Below are 21,903 nucleotides of genomic sequence, written 5' to 3'. Positions count from 1 at the left end.
CACCAAAGTAGGATGCAGAACATTTTCTTAATAAGCTTTGTTATGCCAATTGACCTAGATGTCCCCTGAAAGCATGGTCCCCAGACCCCTACCCCTGCTCCTTTGTCTCTCAAAGTGTTTGATTGTATTTAGGAAACTTCTTAGCTTTGGTTTAGTCCAGTTGTGCTGAATTCCCCTGTAGTTAGACACAGATCTTTAACGTCAAGTTTATATATGTAATGATTTTCTCAAATCATAAGGGTTATATAATAAAACACTGTTATGAACCTGGACTCACTACAATTCTAGTGTCTTCATTGTTGGGCTATGTCCATGTGCTCCACAACTGACTGTTGTTTGTTTTTTCATTCTCAAAATTAAGGAAATAGTGTTTTTCTTGTTTAAGTCTTCTGTTAACCGTGAAAACATAGTTTGTAGAAAAAAATAATTCAACTATCATTTTGGCTAAAATATGACTTCAACCTTACGGAATCTGAGTACATAGCAACCACCCTCCTCCCACTCTGGCACACAGGCAAGTGCACATTCTCCCTGTGCATATCTAGAGTGATGAAGCTGGAGATAAACAAACATAAAATATGATGACCTTTTCTTTATCAATGCACTGCTGGAGGTTCCTGTTTCCCTGATTATTCAATCAAAGATTTAAGTGAAATGATGTAAATCAGTCCCCTTATTTGTTGTTAAAGATTAAAGATGGGTGAAATGAAAGAGATGTGTTTGGGCAATTTAACATCTCCATTAACCATTGAGACTTGAATTGGTTTTTACTGGTGAACAATATTGTTTTCAGGAGAATGGCTGATGGGATAGAAAAATCTATACCAGATAGCAAAGAGTTCTCACACGTCGTGTGAAACAAAACGAGAGTGGGTAAGCCAAAGCCATTTTTCTAACGCTTTTATGCTCAGAAACAACATCGCTAATAAACTCCTGAATTCCTAGTCAGCCTCTCAGTGGCTAGAAAAGTCCAAAGGGACAGATCTGAGCAAACGGGGATACTATCAAGTTACATCACCCGGATGTGTCCATACTAGAAAGTTTGGTATTTGCGTAGGTTTAGGATTCCTTTAAAAACTACAGTTTTATAAGTGAGGACGCTGAGGTAGAGAGGAGGTGAAACACCCTGAAACTTGATGCAGGAAATAACCTAGTTTTTTGACCCTCAGGTCAGTAATTTTATTACCACATCCAATATTTCCCTGTTTGTAAATTTAAAACCTTCTAACGCCCTCGCTGTTCTATAGGATCGCTATGAGTCAAAATCGACTCGGCAGCAATGGGTTTGGTTTTGGATTTTCAGGCTCTGACAAGCCCTGGTGGTGCAGTGGTTAAAGCACTCCGCTGTTAACTGAAAAGTCGGCAGCTTGAACTCCACGGGAGAAGGACATGGCAGTCTGTTTCTGTAAAGATTACAGCCTTGGAAACCCTATGGGGACAGTTCTACTCTGTCCTATAGGGTCTCTATGAGTCAGAATTGATGCGACAGTAGTGGATTTTGGTTTTAAGATCCGGACAGTACTTCTTGGGTGGTGTAAATGGTTAACGTGCTTGGCTGCTAAGAAGTCCACCCAGAGGTTCCTCCAAAGAAAGGTCTAGTGATCTACTTCTCAAATATCAGCCATTGAAAATCTTACGGAGAACAGTTCTACTCTGACACACATGGGGTAGCCATGAGTCGGAATCGACTCCAGGGCAACTGGTTATGGTTAAGATTCTGACAGTGGATACGACAACTTGAAAAAAACACTGTTTCTTTCTATAAATCTGAAACAAAACTTGTATCCCTTCTATCCCTTTCTGTTGTGTCCCCGCAGAAGAGGAAAACGGAGGTAGCAATGAGATAAATAAGTGATATGTAGGGTTTGAAAATTTCTAAAGTTTTACAGAATTATAGAACATACATTTAAAAATTTTATTTTTTTTAAAATAAATATCACGTGACCCTATATTTCTATTGCTGCTGTGACAAATGCTCACAAACTTTGTGACTTGAAACAAAGCAAATTTATTTTCTTAAAATTATGTTAGTCAGAAATATGATGGAGACCCTATAGGACAGAGTAGAACTGCCCCACAGAGTTTCCAAGGAGAGGCTGGTGGATTTGAACTGCCGGTAAACAGCTGAGCTCTTAACTACTGCACCTAGGGCTCTGACGCGGGTCTTAGTGGGCTAAAATCAAGGTGTTGGCAAGGTTGTGTTCCTTTCTGGAGGCTCTAGTGGAGAACGTTTCCTTTTCTTTCCAGCTGCTGGAGGCTGTCCACATTTCACCGCCTCCCCCACCTTCAAAACCAGCAACAGTGGGTGGAGCCCTTTTCACATCCCGTCACTCTGACCTCCGTTCTGTGGTCCTATCTCCTTCTCTAACTCTGATTCCGACTCTCTTTACTTTTAAAGACCCTTGTGATTACACTGTGACCACCCAGATAATTAATGATCTACCCATCTCAAAGTCCTTGACTGAATTGCATATGCAAATCATTTCTGCCATGGGAGATTTCTGGGATGATCAGGATGTGGCCATCTTTGAGGGGGAAGCATTATTCTGCCTACTACAGATCTCTTTACGGAAAATTTATTGAGTTAAGAAGAAAAAACAAAAACAAGCAAAACCCCAAAACTCATAACCTTACATCTTCAAATAGAACTATTGCTCGTATGTTTGTTCCACCTCCCTAGAAATTTCCCTCATTACCCTTTACAATCAGTTGCAGGCCCCATCACCACTCCAGCCCATCACTGTTCGGATGTTTATTGCCACACATTTATTGTGTCACTCCTTTATATCATGGGACTATATGGCATAGTCTCCTTTGTGTTTGGCTTCTTTCGCTCTATCTAATGTTTTTGAGATTCACCTATTTTGTTGTATGTATAAATAGTTTGTTCCTTTTTTATTACTGAGTAATTTCCATTGCATTTTATGAATATAGCACAATTTATCCCTTCTCCTCTTGGTTTAAAATAAGCACTTTTGATACTAATTTTTAACCAAACACCAAAATAAATTTATGTTGTATTCAGGAATTAAATAGTTAAAAAAATCTCTTACCACAGGGGAAAATACTAGAAAAAATGTAATCAAATATTACTTTTTAAAGTTACATGCTATTATAAATAAACAAGGAAAGCCAAATAGATTTGTGAACATAAAATTAAAATTCTCATTACGACAAAACACATTAGAAATTAAAGACGTTGGCATATGATAAACGACAGAAAGGGGGATATATATTTTTATTTATGTAAAGTACGCACAAATCCAGAAGAAAACATTTAATATTTTAATAGGTCAAAGGACAATGATGCAAAATGTCAGTTTGTTGAAGAGAAAACTGTAACGACTATACGAAAAGAGTTAAAACGCACAAGTAATATGTACCAGGCACTGTACTAGGAGCTTGGAGTAGAAAGATGCTAAGAAAACAATCTCTATTCTCACGGAGTTCACGGTAATTTTTAACTGTCACATGCATATGAAGCCAATAAAATTCTCAAATATTTTTGGAGAAAAGGAGACAAGTAAGCTTTTTCTGTTGGAAAAAAATGATCTGAGTTGAGTTTCATACGATCAAAACTTTATGGTATATGGGAAAGACAGATTTATAAATTCTTTAGTTAAAAATTCTTTAGCTGTATAAGGGATGAATGAGTTTGAAACAGAGCTTACAAATACCTTGTTGGTAAGGGAAAAAACAAACAAACAAAAACAGCTAGATGTCTGAGCAGGACCTATTAGGTTTTTCAGAAAATCATGTAGAATGTTTGAGTACGTTTGCTCTATCATGTTACAGGAGCCCTGGTGGTGCAGTGGTTAAGAGCTACAGCAGCTAACCAAAAGGCTGACAATTTGAATCCACCCAGCTGTTCCTTGGAAACCCTATGGGGCAGTTCTTCTCTGTCCTATAGGATTGCTGTGAGTCAGAATCGACTCGATGGCAAGGGATTTGGATTTTTTTTTTTATCATGTTACCGACTCACATCTCCAATCCAAGAAACTATCTCCATGTTCCTTTCCAGTTGATTTAGTGACTGGCTTCACTAAGCCTTGTTAGAAAGTCTCCATTTGGAAATTGGGATTTCTGTTTGTATATTTTCATGGAATCTTGACAACGTGAATTGTGTTAGAAATTCTAGCACTAGATGAAGAAATAATTAGTATGCAGAATCTGAAAGGAAAACAGACCTTGCTAACAATCCTCAGAGGAGAGTTAGGATATGTGAGCTGAGTACTCCAAGCCAAAAGAAGAGAGGAAGAATTTCATTTAATCAGATTGGTTTTAAGCATTTCATTTTCTCTCCTAAAAAGTCCTCATAGTATTTTAAACGGACACCTATTCTTTTGTTTTCTTTCTCTTTTTCTGGGAGTAGAAAACAGAACATTCTTTTGTATTTTTTAATAACCCCAGTTCTTTTAAATCTTTTAAATATCAAGGTATAAGTCATTTTGTTGTTGTTGTATAAGTCATAAATATAAAAATTTAGAGCAATAGTATAATAAGTATACTTGTTATACTGGATACTTGTAAAAAATGCAAATTCACACTTTGAAGTCCCAGGGATATTAGTTCTTTGCTGGAAACTCAAGAATGTGCATTTTTCTCACCGGTAAAAATGGAGGTCATTGGTTTAAGCAGTCTGTTACTTTACAGCCCTGCAACAGAGAACATTATAGACTGGAGACAGACTCAAAGGGCAGCGACGAATTCTTTTTAACTAGTTCATTAAAACATAATGAATATCCGCAACGTGACATATCACACACTTAAATATATTATTAAAAATTGTAAATGTTAATAGTAACTACCAATTAGTGTTTGTTAGACTCTCTTAAAGTTTTTATTTTGAATATACACATCTGCTTTCTTCCATTAGGATAATTACTGAGATAGATTATAACTGTTCTAGATCAGTACAAAAAAACTGTAAATGGCTGTAAGATGAAAGAAGCCAGACACCCAATGGTACACACGGCATGATTCAATCTCCGTGAGATTCTAGATGAGGCGAGTTGGTCTAGAGTGGCAGGAGACAGATCACTGGTGGCTTGGGGCAGGAGGTTGGGGGCTAACTGCAAAAGAACACCAAGGGGCTTTTTGAGGTAATGGAAATGTTCTCTATCTATTACATGAGTGTGTATATTTGCTGACTGTTCACTTAAAAGGCTGAATTTTAGCATATGTCAATATTGCCTCATTATAGTTGATTAAAACAGTCTGTAAAGTATTGGTAATTTTTTTAAATGACACATTTCTGAAACAGTGATAAAATCTTTGTCCTTGTGTGTGTGTTGAAATTTTAAAAGGTATCTAAAGTACCAAAGAGGAAAATAACATTTACCACATCCTCTCCAAACCGAAATCCAAACCCACTGCCGTCGAGTGGGTTCCGACTCATAGCAACACTACAGGACAGGGTCGAACTGCTCCGTAGGGTTTCCAAGGTTGTAAATCTTTACGGAACCAACTGCCACATCCTTCTCCCACGGAGTGGCTGGGGGGTTCGAACCACCGACCTTTTGGTTAGCAGCCGAGCACTTAACCATTGCACCACCAGAGCTCCTTATATTCTCTCTACCCGGACTCAATCACGTTAACATTTGGACATACAGATGCTTCTGTGCTTTCTTCTGTTGATTCTCTAACATACATTGAAGAACACATATACAAACTCATTGCCTCTAAAATTGGAACATTACCAGTAATGATACAGTTCACCTCGACCCCAGCATTACCATTCTGATCCCATTCGCCCTCACCAGAAATAACTGCTGTTAAGGGTTTCGTCTCTACTTTTTAAATCTTTTACATATGTATACATTTATAGAAAATAGGCTTTACTTTGGTTTTTTAAATTTGCTCAAATGGCATCATGCTGTGCACCAACTTGCTTTTTTCGCTCAATCTGCTTCTCAGCTCTATCAATATTGATACACATAGGTCTAGCAGTTAGCAACTCTAAGTAAAAATAAATCAGTACAACAGGAATAAAGGAGAATGGCAGTTCAGGGAAAATGCTATTCTATTAATATTTTAAGACTCATTAGAATTTTGGGTTCCTACAGTAGAAAATTCCCCTAAACTGGATGCCATCCTGTTGGGTAGCTGTCTTTCGACTTGGAAGCTGACTAGACAGCAACTCATAACTTCTTGGCTTAGCGCTCTGTGTGCACAAGGTGTCAGGATCTGTCTGAGCCGTACAAGGCTGCCATTTCAGAGAGTGCTGACACAGAAAGCCAGGTCAGAAAAAGTTAGATAAACACAAGAATTTGACTGTGATCGACAATATACAAAAATAAAACCTCCAGACTTCAAGAGAGATAGCCACCACTTCTGCAGGTGACCCAAGACAATTATCCATTCAGACTAACCTCTAAAATAAGTGGTTTGTTTGGTAATCATTCAGGAAGAGTTTAGTTTTTCCACACTGCTCTTACTAACAACATGGGCATTGTCTGGCAGGAGAAGGTATATAGTGGTGATAAGATTTTTAAAATTTTTCTTCTGCAGCTGCTTTATTTCACATCTAAAAATTTGCATGTAAATTGGCAATATCGATGCAAAAATAATTAAAAAGTATCCAATAAAAAAACTCTAAAAATATGTTCTGATGAGAAAAATAGCTTTTGTATCATCACGTCAGTTTATTCAAATCTTATCAGAATGATGACATTTGAAATTAAAATGAGTTTTTATAAGATGTGACAATCGAATATTTTATATCAGCAAGTCAACAACTAAACCAGGACTCCAGTATCATTCTTTTAAATGTATTCACAGAAGAAGAAGTATAATTGTTTAGATTGGGAGGGATGCATAAAGGCAATAGTTCTTAACAAGGTATTCTCCGATGTACAGACACGTTTGCTCTCTCAAAAAACACGTAATAATAATAGCTGACAATTTTATATAATGTTTGTTAGACTCTCTTGAATACACTTTACAGATTTTAACTAATTTGAACCTTACAGTAACCATGTAATGTAGGTATTACCATCATTGCCATTTTACAGGTGAGAAGTCTGATACAGGGAGTTCACGAACTTGTCCAAAGTCACACAAGTAAGATGAGACTGAGGTGGGACTTGATCTCATGCCGGCTGGCTTCAAAGCCCACGTGCTTCAGCAGAATGCCGCCGTGTCTCTGCTGCGCTCTGAAGTGGGAATGTGTAAAACTTATATTTGACCAGAAGTTCCCACCAGAAGCAACTAGAAAATGGAAACCTTCGTGATAGACGTTGTACCAGTATTTCCATTTCTGTTTTCATAAAGAAAACCAGAGTGTCTGTCGTTTTTCTTTGCCTAGTAGACACAGCTATTTAACATGGAAAGAAAGCAGGTAAACTACCAGTTAGAACAGGGTTTTTAGGAAAGAGTATATTTCAGTGGAAAAAAAACACAACAATAAATTATACATTCAAAGGAGTGTTAGTCCCTTTAAAATTTCTCACTCTGCTAAGCTAGAACTTCGCTTCAATCATACTATAATGTTCTCCAAAATTTGGAATAGTGTATGTATGCATACGTATGTGTATGTGTGTATATATGTATGAGTATATATATATACACACACACAAGTATGCATGTATATGTATTATACACATATCCTCAATAATGAAAAATTTTTGTTCTTTGGGGATGGATTTTATCTGGAGATAGAAACAGTTCATGCTAACATGGGTGGATGAGGTAGAGCTGGGGCAATACTAATTTAAGGAAAAATATTTTTCCTGAAAATAGTGAAATACCTGTTTTAACATTCAGCTACCAAGTGGGACATTTTCTTATTTAGCAAGGATCGAGATGTCTTTGGATTCTAATTCCATTACAAGGTAAGTCTTCCCCTACCCCTCAGGTCTTTCTGTCTCTCTTGATTAATGAGGGTAATAGGCTGGAAATGTTGGCTGTAAATTCTTTGTATGTGGACCTCATGCAGTTTTCTAGATTATGCAATCCTGGTTACGTATTGTAAAAAGAGCACCCTGACATGTAATGCTATAAGAATGTAGACATTTTAGTCACCAGTAAATTCCTACCTTCACATACAGTTCATCAGAAGAATTTTTTCTTTCTAGACTTGACTGAAACTCAGTTTTCCTTCGTTATCACATTGTGAAAGAAATAATCATTTACACACTTGGAGAGTGGTTGAGATTCACTTGCAGTAGGAAAATAAACTTTCTGTTCCCAGCATTGTCTCTCTAGGCCTGAGCAGAGGCAGTCTCTTCCCCACCGCTGCCATCTGCTGGTTTTGTGACGGTTAGATTTTAGAAAAAGCAGTGCATAAAGCTCCAGCCAAGATGATGCAAAATGCAAGGATCATTAGCAGGTAGTTTTGTAGACCCTGCATCAGAAACAGAATAACTTTAATTAAAAAAAATCAAATCTACAAAATGCACAGACTCAAAACTGCTAAGCACCTGCAGGCGTTTTTTCCCTGAAAACCAGCAAAAGCTTTACCAGTTCACCTAGTCAGTAAATACATGGGGCACCCTCTATGTGCCAACATGTGCTGGGGTTAAAATGATGAGCAAAAATGGCATGGCACGTGTCCTTCTGCAGCTAACCTTCCAAGAGACAGGAATTAATCAAGTAATCATATTAAAGAATATTACAAAGTGAGAGGGGTGCTAACTAGCAAAGGAGCACAGTTGTTTGAGAGCATGTTACAAAGAAATATTAACCAGGCTGATTTGAGGGCTGGGGGTTGAGCTTCTAAGTATCAATGAATTAGGCAAGAGAAACAGGGCAGCAGGTAGACATTCTGGGTAGAAGGAATTTTATGTGCAAAGCCCTGTCGGAAGAGAAAGTGTGATACTTCCCAGGGACTGAAAGAAGGCCAGGGTGACTGGGCAATCAGAGTGAAGTGGGGCACGATGGGGTTGGAGGGCTGAGGGGCAGAGCAGACAGCGATTTACAGGCCATGAGTTTTATTTTTCCAAGCTAAGGGAAGATGGTAAAGGAAAGACTGGCTGGGTGTGATGAAAAGATCAGATTTACAGAGTGTAAAGTCCCTGCTCTTTTGCTGGATGTGAACTGATTGGAGTAAGCCAGAGGGGACGCAAGGAAACCAAAGGAGGCAACTGCAGTCCTCCAGGGGATGGATGGTGATGTGCCGATGGAGCGATGAGGCCGATTTAAAGGGTGAAGAAGAACAGAGAGAGGTATGGAGAATGACTTGCCCAGCTACGCATGGAGGTCCTGGTCTCAAAAATGGAAAACCCTGAGGACCGCTTTCCAACGTAGACCAGCCCATTTTTAAATTAACAAAGAAATATCTTCCTGTTTTAAGCAGAAATATTTTCTTCCCTTAAAGTTCTACCTGTGGGAATACAGATGGACCAATTCTAATAGCTCATCCACAAGATGAGCCCTCGAACATTGAAAAATCACTGTCTTCTATCCCCAGAGGTATCTCTTTTTCCGGTCAGTATTCTAGCTCCTTTGATCAGTTGTCATATGGAATGGTATCAGGGTCCCTGTTTTGGTCGCGACTTTGTCTGATCTCTTTTTAAATATAGACCCTTCTACCCATTACTCTGGAGTCCTGGTGACGCAGTGGTTAAGAGCTCAGCTGCTAACCAGAAGGTTGGCAGTTCGAATCCACCAGCTGCTCCTTGGAAACTCTATGGGGCCGTTCTACTCTGTCCTATAGGGTCTATAGGGTCACTATGAGTCGAAATTATCTCCACAGCCACAGGTTTGGTTTGTTTGTTCTTTTTACCCATTATTTTAAGGCAAGGGGTCCTGGTGGTGCAATGGTTAAGCACTCAGTTGCTAATCAAAAGGTTGGCAGTTCAAATTTCAGCTAGCTACTCTGATGGAGCAAGCCTGGGGACCTGGAGATCTGTTTCCAAAAATATTATCCGCTGCCATTGAGTGGATTCTGACTCACAGAGACCCTGTAGGACAGAGCAGAACTGCCCCATAGGATTTCCAAGCCTGTAAATCTTTAGTGAAGCAGATTGCCACGTCTTTCTCCCGCTGAGCAGCTGGTGGGTTCGAACCACCAAACTTTCAGCTAAGTGTGTTAATCTGCCTGTTTGATAACCAGAGATAAGTCTCTGTAAGTTATGCTGGGGCCAATTAAATTTGTTTATCTGATTCACTGTGAGCCTTAGAACTACCAGAAGTCACTCTAATCACAAGTTCTACACGTGAAAGGCAGCACCACACAGCTCAGAGCAGCTTTCTTCATTTCTCTCTCTTTCTCTCTCGTACTTGAATTCTGCAGTAAGGCTCTAAGTTTCTGAACGTCTATTTCTTAGTTTTTAAGACAGTAACCTTTACCTATATACTAGTAGTGGTGCAGAATAGGCACTCAACAAATACGTGCTTAAACAATGAATATAGTCAGCTGTTTTCCAAATGTATATTGTGAAGTAAACAATTGATGCAATTATTTAAATAATTAAAAAAAACCAATATATAGGGCTCCAATTATCAGCACTTTATGACCTAATCATGTGAATACTTTGCTAAGTTTTCTATTTTATTGGCTATGTAGACAGAAGAATAATGTTCTCAGGGAGTCAAATATTTTTTCCACTTTAAGGATAAGAATCTGCCAGAACTGTTAGTCTTTTAGCTAAGTTCTAGATTACTTTAGAGAAAAAAGACTGATTATATTTGGCAAGAGCAACAGTTTTCCTTATAGTCTTGGGGTTCATCTAGGTCAACTGGCATAACATAGTTCATAAAGAAAATGTTCTACATCCTACTTTGGTGAGTAGCATCTGGGGTCTTCAAAGTTTGCCAGTGGCCATCTAAGATACATCTTTTGGTCCCATCCTGTCCGCAGCAAAGGAGAATGAAGAAAATCAAAGACGCAAAGAAAATATTAGCTCAAAGGTCTAAAGGATCACATGTACCAGAGCCTCCACCAACCTGAGCCCAGAGTAACTAGATGGTGCCTGGCTACCACCACCTACCGCTCTGACAGGGATCATAACAGAGAGTCCCAGGCAGAGCAGGAGAAAAATGCAGAACAAAATTCAAATTCATAAAAAACAGACCAGACTTATTGGTCTGACAGAGACCGGTGGAATCCCTAAGACTATGGCACCTGGCCACCCTGCTGACTCAGAACTGAAACCCCTCCCACAGCCCACTTTTCAGACAAAGATTAGACAGGCCTGTAAAACACACAACAACACACGTGAGGAGCGTGCTTCTTAGTTCAGTCAAACACACAAGACCAAATGCACAACTCCTGTCCTAAAGCAAGACGAGAAGGCAGGAAGGGACAGGAACAGGGTGAATGGACACAGGGACCCAGGGTGGAAAAGGAGAGAGCTCTGTCACGATTTGGGGACTGCAACCAATGTCACTAAACAATGTGTGTATAAGCTTTTGGACAAGAAATTAACTTGAGCTGTACACTTTCACCTAAAGCACAATGAAGTTAAAAAAACAAAAAAAGGAGAAGGATGTAGAACAAAATTCTAACTCACAAAAAAAAGACCAGATTTACTGGCCTAAAGGAGACTGGAGAAACCCCGAGAGTATGGCCCCCAGACACCCTTTTAGCTCAGTGGTGAAGTCATTTCCGAGGTTCACCGTTCAGCTGGGGAGTGGACAGCCCCATAAAACCAAATGGGACTAATGAGGTACTGCGGTCCAGGGACAAGGGCCAGAAGGCAGAAGGCGACAAGGAAGCTGGTGATAGGGAACCCAAGGTTGAGTAAGGATAGTGTTGATGTGTAGTGAGGTTGTTAACCATTGTCATAGGGCAACATGTGTACTAACTGTTAAATGAGAAACTGTTTTGTTCTGTAAGCCTTCATCTAAAGTGAGAATAGCAGCACAATTGGAAGAGCATAGTCAATGTCACTGAACTGTGCATGTAGAACGTTTTGAAATGGTGTATCTTTGGCTATGTATATTTTCACCAAAAAAAAAAAAAAAAAATGTCGAGAAGGGAGAGGGTTGACATGTTGTGGGGTTGTTAACCATGTCATAAAACAATATGTGTACTACTGTTTCACGAGAAACTATTTGTTCTGTAAGCCTTCACCTGAAGTACAATAAAAAAAAAAAAACAAAAAAAGGTGAATGTTAAGTTTTGGAAAGATCACGATAACATTCTTGTCAAAGCAAAAAGTTTTTAACTTGGATTTTTGAAGCAGCTACTAAGATGACAGATCATCTCATTCTTCATTTGGAAGTAGCTACTAACCTATAAATATTTGTGGTACTAACTCCCTATGTTGGTATTACTGCAAAAAATTGACTAAAGTGCACTGGTAAAAATATATAATTAATATCCAGCTTAAAGTAACTACATGTAAAATTCTAAAAAAAAAAAATTCCCAAAAAGCAACAGATATCAGATATCAAGAACACCAAAAGTGCAAAGCACCTAACTGTCCTATAGGACAGTTTAAACAAAATCAGTACATTCTTTCGTACAGAAGCTGCCTGGATCTCCGCCTAAATCCTGGCTGCCGCAGGCTGTGCGCTTTTAAATATGTGCCTTCAAGGGCTGCTTCAAGAGACTTAACGGACAGGACCTACAAGTCATAAAGGTAAAGGTTTTGCTGCTGTTTTCTTCTTCGGAGCTTAGTGTTAGAGGGTTTTGTTTGCTTCTAAAAAATATTTTACAAAATTCTGATAGGATTTTGGGTTTAGTGCTTAGTGTATGACTCTCTGTTAAACTTGTTGGCATGCAAAGTATTTAAAGGTTTCCTTTAAATCAGCGGTCAAGAGGCAACTAGGCATCTGTGCTGACAGACTCCTGAGGTGTTTTTTGTTTTTTTTTTAACTCTAGGAAGGTCAATGACTTATTCTTTGCTTTCATCTTGGCCCTCTCTTTCTTTCAATACTTGTAATTGTATCAGAGTCACGTTTTAAAATAGAAAAGAGCAGATAGTCAATTCTAATGTTTAAAAATATTTTATAAGGAAATTGTTCTAGCTAACTTAAATCATACACGTTTGAGAAATATGGGGCAATTTGTGCTGTCATGCTTTAGAATCCACTCTCACAGTTCCAGAAAGAGCTTCCTTTGGATTATATAGGCTTCACACTGGTCGTGAACGGATAAAGCTGACCTAGTTATAATAGTGTGCCACTCATCCATCAGTTGGTCATACTGTTGCCGTGAGATGGATAAAACACTGTTACAAAATACAATTCTCATCTACGCCTCAACTGGAGACTTTTTCACCAATTAAGAAATATGGAAAATGTTCTAAAACAATTTTTAATGAAAATACACACACGCCCACACACACTTCGTGATGAATGCAATTGTAAATTACCATCATTCACACTCACAGAAATGGGGTCTTGGTGGGGGGGAGTGTTGGGATGTTTTAGTTGTCACCTGTTGCCATGATGTTTTCTTACAAAGTTGTTGGTTTGATATGGGGGCCTTCGGAGACATGAAGATCATCAGAAAAACCTATTCCCAAACCCCCTTTGCCTCAGGGATATTTTAACCCTTGTGATAAAAGAATCTTTTGCCTGGCTTCTCTCTCATATTTTGCACTAAACATATTTCCTCCTATCATATTTATTGTATTATTTAACTAAAATTACTGAATGAAAATTAAAGTCAACTAAAGCATTTTTTTTTTAACTGGGGGCAAAGGTAGGGAAAAACATGATGTTTCATAATAATTCTCATAAACCAAAAAAACAAAACGCGTTGCTGTCGAGTCGGTTCCGACTCGTGGCCACCCCATGTGTGCAGGGTAGAACTGCTCCATAGGGTTTTCAAGGCTGTGATCTTTCAGAAGCAGATTGCCAGGCTTTTCTTCTAAGGCACCTCTGGAGTTTGAACGGACAATGTTACAGTTACCATTTGTGCCAGCCATGAACTCCAATAATTAGCGTAGCTCTAGTATTTTCTTTCCTAATTAGAGACAACATTTTGAACATTTGACCTATCAAATCCATTCGTGTGTTATCTGTGCCTGGCTTAGGAGTCACATGCAGTAGTCAGAAATAATGCAAACATAATATTAAATACCCATCTGCTTGGATTTACTCTGTTTTCTAAATTTGCCCTTTCTTGTACGTACCTGTATTTCCTTAAACATGAAGACACCCCACATTGCAGCTATCAATCCTGGACCCTTAAATAAAAATAAAAACTTTAATTAAGTTGTATATTTTTCTATGAATGTACTGTATGTAAATATAGTAAATTGAAGAGCTAACTTATCAAGTAACTGGCTATTGGAAAAGCAATATAACAATACTTTCAAGGAAAACTACTCATAATCTCAACCTTAACATTAAATATCACATGAAATAACATTAAATAAGAGAAATGAAGCCTTCATTTTCCTTCACAGTCTCCACTTTTATTATTTTGATGGTGCTATAATATTTTGTGCCAGAACATGCTTTTCCTTAATGTATTTATATAAACAATATTGTAATGATTGTGGTGTGATGGATCACTTTGTGTGGCCTTTCTAGACATGGTCTTGTAACTCCCACCCAAGTGATTCGGGGGGGACTGTGGAAATAAACTACTTGTGGCCCACCAAGGGGATTGGTCAGTTTTGCCATCCCGCTAGGCTTGGGGTGAGTACTCCACAGGCAGGAGGGAGAGAAGATCCCACCACCACCGAGGAAGAACAGCCGGGAGCCAGCACATCATATGGACTTGGAATCGCTGTGGTGAGAAGCTCCTGGAAACTGGGGACAGAGAGAGAGAGAGAGTTGTAACACTGAAGGCAGGGGAGAAGCGGAGGCAGAGACCTGGCAGCAGAGACCTAGGAGCAGGAGACTGCGTGGTGGGCTTCCTGCCACAGAGAGAGACAGCAGAGTGCTTTGGGGCCAAGGGCCAGGACCAGGGAGAGGCATGCTTGTGAGCATGGCTGGGAAGAGGCTGTCCTGATGGAAGAACTGTATCCTGAGTGTTTCTGAGCCTGAATTGTAAGTGGTACTTCCCTAATAAACCCCATAATCGTGAGTATTGACTGTGAGTTCTGTGTGGCCATTGTAATGACTTATCGAACCCAGCAGAGAAGTAGAGAGTGCCGTGGGAGGGGCGGTTGCTGTCAGAATTGGTAAAGACGGCAAAGAGAGGAGGCATGTCTGACCTTCGCCTCATAGAAATCAGCCTTGGGCTGTTGATCTTGATTCTTCTCCCCTTGTGAAGTCAGAGGAGGTCAGACTCCGCCTCCGTGCCATTTTTACAGTTGGTGTGAGAAGCAGGATTCTTTGCAATGACTCCAGATTCATGGAAGCATGGAACTTTGTAAGAGAAAGAACAAAGGGGCTTGGGAAGTGAAACTTTTGATTCTTAGACCTTTACTTTGGTGGTTGTTACCTGTAACAGCTGAAAAGCCCCAGCTGAAGTGGCCTCGGGCAAAAACCAGGCCAGATGAGTGAGATGATTTACAGGGGCCCAAAGTCCACTGGTTCCACCCGGCCAGAGGCCCAAGGCCATAAATATGCATATGAATGGGAAGATAGTTCAGGTGTGGAGAAGAGAAAATGAAACTGGAATGTTTTAAAAAAGGATTATGTGTTTATCTGAATGTATTATGGATACTGAATGTTTCTCCTACCAGGTGTTGTAAAGCAGACCTGAATGTATGATAGAAACGAATACTGGGTATTATAAATTACAGAGAGCACGCAACTCTGCCTTCAGCCCACACTGGATTGGATATGCGAAAAGAGAAGCTAGAGTTTGCCCAGGAGAAACACAGGCTTTTTGTTCCAAGCCTGTAGTCCTGTGTATACAGAGTGGGGGTTTAGGTGGAACACCTGAGGCGCACCCACATTTTGCATTTGAAAAAACATGCAGAATCACCTGGAACTGCTGAGAGAACAGAAGATTTGCATTTGAAGGAAGGACCTGCAGCAAAAAAAAAAAAAAAAAAAAGAAGAAAGTGTTTTGCTCTTTGAATTTTGAGCAAATGGTTTGCTGTTGGATGAATCGAGGCAGGAAAAGTCAGTGCCCATCAGAAGGAACCCTCTTCCAGGACTGGAAGTTCAAGGGAGCCAGCGAGTAGACAGCTTGGCCTGCTCACTCGTGGTGATCAGCTGGGTCCACTTAGTGAGCGAAAGTGGGGAAGTGCAGCAATGAAGAGGCTGAGTTTGGACATGTTCCATTGGCACCTGCTGACCTAGTCCACCTGGGCTAGGGATGAGAGAGAGAGGAAGGGCTGACTGGTCAGAAGTATAAGGAGTTGCGTGTGGACTCCTAAATTTATGGGTGGAAACCACTGACCTAGCCCAAAGGGGCTGAGGTTGAGAGTGTGAAGGGGCTGTCTGAAGTGCCTGGAGGTGTGTGTGAACTCTCGAGCCTGAGGCTGCTACCCATTGTGACCTAGCTTTGATGGCTAGGGATGAGCTGACCAGAACCTGATAGAATGAAGAGGAAGATATTTGACACCGTGAGCTGCTGTAGATTGTGGTAATTTGATGGCTTGCTCTGGTCTGGACTCTGCTTATGGATGCAAGCGCTTAAAGTCCCAAAGTGAAGAGAAGATTCTTCCAGACCAAGGAACATGCTCGTGTCCTCAGTGCTGGTTTGATAGGGATGGGCAATTTAAACACTGGCTATCTAAAACAGGGGGCAGATAAAGGCATGGCTATCTAAAATGCGAGGGGTGGGGGGCTGGCACATAAGGTCATGAAATAGCTGGCTTACATGCTTTCATGGGTATGCTTACATTCAAAATGAGGGGGACAAGGGAGGACCCCACTGAATAGATTCCTCTTTTCCTGATGTGTCTGGGGAAGAGAGGGTGGGGGGAGACGCTGACAGGATTATATGATTCAGTTGTGAGTGTCGATTGTTAACAGGGTTAATTGTGATGGTAAAAACTGTAACTGTAGAAGCTATAAGTGTGAAAGTGTGGACTAAGGGGGAGGCACTGCTGGACTGGAGTACAGTGGCCGAATCTAAAGTCCCTTAAAGGTTTTTCGATGCTGAACCTCGTGGCGTTGTGGTTAACAACTACATTTGCTAACCAAAAGGTTGGCAGTTCGAATCCACCAGGTGCTCCTTGGAAACTCTATGGGGCAGCTCCACTCTGTCCTGTAGGGTCACTAAGAGTCAGAATCGACTTGATGGCAATGTGTTTGGGTTTTTTTGGGATACTGCTGATCCCTTGTGAGGCTCAGAGGAAGGGAATAATATCCTCTCAGTTAAATGTTATCAGCGGCCAGAAAAGGTGAAGCTGAGATGACTTTTGGAGAACCTGACAAGATCAGATGGAAACCCGCAGCAGGCCTGAATAGCTGGTGCCTGAGTAACCTCACGGTTAGGACTCTTTTGCCCTGTTGAAGGGTTAATTGTTAATGACTGTTTTGGACTGGTGAAATGATTGGGAGGGGGAAGTTATCCTCCAAGTATGAAAGAACCATGGCCAGAAAAGCCAGGGGGTGGTCTGCGGTACGATGGATCACTTTTGTGTGGTCTTTCTAGCCATGCTCTTGTAACTCCCACCCAAGTGATTGGGTAAGACTGAAAATAAGATAATTATGGCCCACCAAGAGGATTGGTCAGTTTTGCCATCCTGCTGGGCTTCAGGTAAGCCACTCTAGAGGCAGGAGCGAAAGAACAGCCCACCAAGGAAGAACAGCAAGGAGCCAGGACATCCTTTGGACTCGGGATCCCTGTGCTGAGAAGCTCCTGGAACCCGGAGACAGAGAGAGAGAGCTGTAACACTGAAGGCAGCGAGAAGCTGAGGCAGAGACCTCGCAGCAGAGACCTGGCAGCAGGAGACGGCTTGGTGGGTTTCCTGGCCCATGGAGAGAGACAGCTGAGTGCTTTTGGGCTGAGTTCAAGGGCCAGGGGGAGGCATGCCTGCGAGCATGGCTGGGAAGAGACTGTCCTGATGAAAGCATTGTATCCTGAGTGTTCCTGAGCCTGAATTGTAAATGGTACTTCCCTAATAAACCCCATAATTGTGAGTATTGTCTGTGAGTTCTTTGTGGCCACTGCTATGAACTATTGAACCCTGCAGAGAAGTAGAGAGTGCCGTGGGAGGGATGGTTGGTGTCAGAATTGGTAAAGATGGTAGAGAGAGGAGGCACATCCGACCTTCGCCTCATAGGAATCAGCCTTGGGATGTTGATTTTGAATCTCCTTCCCCCTTGTGAAGTCGGAGGAGGTCAGACACTGCCCCCACACCATTTTTACAGCGATCAAATAGCTTATTTTTTCTATTGAACTAGTTTCTTAGGATAATTGAAAAGGGATTAATAAGAAAAACTATATGAACAAACTTTTAGCTTTATTTGGTATGAGATAATCTCACAACTGAAGAAATTTTAGTATGTTCTTTTGGGCCTGCTAATTAATGTGTTGGAGCCCTCATGGCTCAGTGATTAATAAGAGCTATGGCTGCTAACCAAAATGTTGACAGTTTGAATCCACCAGCCACTCCCTGGAAACCCTATGGGAAAGTTCTTCTCTGTCCTGTGGGGTCACTAGGAGTGGAAATCCATTCAGTGGGAACGGGCTTGGTTTCTTTGAATTAATGTGTGCGTATGGAAGTAGCACATCCATTTTATTTATTTATTTTTGATAGATACCGCTGTGGAGTAATCAACTACGTCTTACATTACAAACTAATTAAAACCAAGTATGTTATTTTGGGAAGACAGAAAAACCATGTAAGGGAAAACAATAATAACAGGGGTTAGAGGGCAGGAGACCAACACAAGAATAAAATAATATAGGACAAAGGAAATGGGAAAAAATGAGATGAAGAAAAAGATGATTCTACAATTCGAAAATGATAAGCTATTCAGCTCAGTGTTCATTTTTTTTTTAGCTGAGAAGGAAAAGAAAATGGAAATCGGATTGATCTGGGCCTTTGCAGAGAAGGTGTGTTGTATCAGCATTTTTATGATTGCTTCTCAAGCCCTGCATGAACTATGGAAGAGTTTCAGATAAATAATTCCAAAATGTTTCTTCCCCTTCCACTATTCCAACTGTCTAAATGACCGGGCTAACAAAGTCTGACTTCATTCCTGGCATGCAAGCAAAGCAGTAAAAATACATTAGCTCCCTGTTTATCAGCCTCTGGAAAATTCAACACCAAAAGACTCAGAGAAATAGGTCAAAGGAGCTGCCTTTTACCAACAACATAAGGTCCTCTGCCTCAAAATCAAAATCAAACGAGAAGCAGCTGAGTCTTTTCGGCACCCCCACCCTGATTTACGAAGGAATGGGAGCAAACAATGAAATAGAGGACATAATGGTAATGCCATCATGCAAATCTCTCAGGATATTTTTTCTTTTTAATCTGTTATTGGAAGACAATACTAAAAAGTATCATTGGACTTTGAAGAGTTTTGTTGGATAGTTTTCTAGTTTAGACCTGGTCTAAGGGTTATTGGAAGGAGTAAAATGGCTACAGGTAATGATGCTTTGCCAAAAGTAATGCAAGCATAGGTCAAAGTGATACAGGCTCTCTGCTTCAGACTTTGTTGTAAGTCTTTATCAAAACCCAAGATAAGAAACAGTCATAGGACAACTGTTTCTCTATGTACTATTAACATTTGTGAAGAATATCATTTGTTGTTTAATATCCCCTGTTCAATGACCTCACATAATAAATTCTGTTGACAATTTAGGGCTGGAAAAGAATTGGTCTTTTCTGAGGAAATAATGTGTTACTAGTTAATAAGAATTAGCTGTGCCATCATATTACCCTTTTGGAAGCATCAGGCAAAATTTCATGTTTACTCACAGTAACTGTTCTCTTTTTGTGCTGGTTGCTTCCTTTCTCATGCTTGTCATGGCTTTGACTTTCTATCTGCATTTGGATTTCTATTTGTGTTATGTAGCCTAATTCTATATGTGTATTTTATATTAAATTTCCTCAAGCCCTTTCTGGAGGACCCACACTTGTTCAAGAATATAACGATTAAAAGAAGAAAAAATTACCACCACATAATAAAGTTTAAATTTGGTGCAACAGTTAAGCACTCGGCTGCTAACCGAAAGGTTGGTGGTTTGGAACCACCTAGAGGCTCTGCAGGAGAAAGACCTGGTGAACTGAACCCAGAAAGATTACAGCCTAGAAAACCCTATGGGGCAGTTCTGCTCTGTCACATGAGGTCACTATGAGTCAAAATCGACTCAAGGACACCTGTCAACAACAATAACTTGATCTACTTTAATAAATACTATTCCTCCCTTTGTAGTGGGTTTTAACGCTGTCATATGTTTGTGGCCCCAGTGGCACAGTGATTTTAAGTGTTTGGCTGCTAACCAAAAGGTCGGCAGTTTGAATACACCAGTTGCTCCTTGGAAACCCTAGGGGACAGTTCTGCTCTGGCCTATAGGGTCGCTATGAGTCAGAATCAACTTGATGGCAACGGGTTTGTTTTTTTACTCAGGAGCATATCATACTATACACTGTTCTCTACAGATTTATTTTCGAGTATTTAACTGGTGAATTTTATACCATTCTCCAGTATATTTACCTATGTTTTATGGTCAGTTCTAACATTGAATATCCTTAAAATGATGAGGAACAAATCCCTTCTTGGAAACAATTTGAGTCCTTTGCCATTCTGACTACAAGGACCTTGGACTTAAAGAAATTTCTTATAACTTCCTTTATTTTGAAAATATTTTCCCTCAGCAGATATTAAGAAAGTCAAAATGTGGGCTGTTTAAATTAAAAAAAAAACAAAAAAAACTTTATTTGAATTTAATTGCATTTGAAAACTATTTTATGAACATAGTACAAATGTCAAAAATTTATTGTTTTGAAACCCAGAATTTATATTAAACATTAAAGATTTTTGACTTTTATCCAATGTGTTTTAGACTAGAGAATGTTTAAAAAAAAATCAGTTTTCTAGCTTTGCACAGCTGTGCCACTCAATTTTTTTAGGCCACTTTTGTTTGTGGTAATGATTTAGGCAGCAGAGGACACGGGTGAACCACTGGTCAGCAACTGAACACATCTAGAGGAGACGTAAGAGCCCAAGCATTAAAGCAATTCCTGGGTGTATATACGTCAGTCGTAGTCCCGCGATGAACTTAGAACAAACTCTAACTTGCATTTCATACTGATGAAAGAGAGTAGCACCTGTCCTGGAAACTTTTGAACTCAGAAGTCTTGAGATGTCCACTAGCTATGTGACCTTAGATAATCCTCTTAGCTGACGAGTGCCTCAGTTTTCTCATCTTCATAATGGGGAGAATGCCTTTGTCAAAGGATATATATTTTTTAGTTTTCTTTTGCCTATGTGTCACATAATTGGCACCTAAAAAAGTCAGAAGAAGCAAATTGTACTTCCCATGTCATGATAAATAGCATTTTCCAGAGACAATACCTTAAAAATATCGAAGTACCATTTCGAGGGAAGTCTGAAGTACTTTCTATCTCCCAAGGCTGCTCTGAGATTCCAGTGTGATGGTACACACAACACAATTTTATATTTATAAACTGTTATGCAAATAAGGATTAATAGTCTTATAGATAGAAATTATAATGTATCCAAAATGACTCCAGGTAAAATAAGAAAACAAAAAAAGTGCCAGGACATTAAAGATTACAGATGAACAAACCTACTAATCTGAGGTGAGAAACGGTCCTTAGCAATCAAAGGTATGAGGATTACAGATTGTCAGTTTATCTACTTGACTCTATTAATAATAACTGTACTCCTAAATAATCAAAATCAATGACAGTCTTTAGTGATTCAAGAATGCTTCAGAAAAATTAGATTTACATTGAAAAACAAAAAAATGGGAAAACACCATTTGGCTACTTACGGCAGTAATTATCGGAAAACTGACCACAGCACTTAGAGAGTGATTAGCGATGAACCAGCAACAAGTGGCTATTGCCCAAAGTGTTCCTGACAGGAATCCTGAAACACAGTCAGACATAACACGCTTACAAACCACGTCTCTCCTGACAAAGTCACACTGTAGATACACTGGGAATATTAGCGTTC

At 39.9% G+C, this 21,903-nt stretch overlaps 1 protein-coding gene across 2 annotated transcripts in view; it reads right to left on the bottom strand.

Moving 5' to 3' along the window:
- Positions 1-5,533: 5,533 nt before the first annotated feature.
- TMEM144 (transmembrane protein 144) overlaps positions 5,534-21,903 on the bottom strand; it is a 40,852-nt gene continuing 24,482 nt past the window's right edge. Inside the window, exons 9-12 of one of the 2 annotated variants that reach the window (XR_002824935.1) lie at positions 21,719-21,816; positions 14,028-14,081; positions 8,037-8,344; positions 5,534-7,315 (exon numbers count right to left, since the gene is read on the bottom strand). Coding sequence is in view for 1 of the 2 variants with exons in the window: in XM_004382039.2 (XP_004382096.1) it covers positions 8,261-8,344; positions 14,028-14,081; positions 21,719-21,816 (236 nt within the window). In the remaining variant the exon portion in view is untranslated. Of the gene's footprint in view, positions 8,345-14,027; positions 14,082-21,718; positions 21,817-21,903 lie in introns of both variants that reach the window. The other variant, XM_004382039.2, reaches the window with a different exon arrangement.

This window comes from Trichechus manatus, unplaced genomic scaffold, assembly GCF_000243295.1.
Source record: "Trichechus manatus latirostris isolate Lorelei unplaced genomic scaffold, TriManLat1.0 scaffold00089, whole genome shotgun sequence".
NCBI lineage: Eukaryota > Metazoa > Chordata > Mammalia > Sirenia > Trichechidae > Trichechus > Trichechus manatus.
The sequence above is the reverse complement of the archived record's forward strand: the minus strand, read 5'-3'. Positions and strand labels throughout refer to the sequence as shown.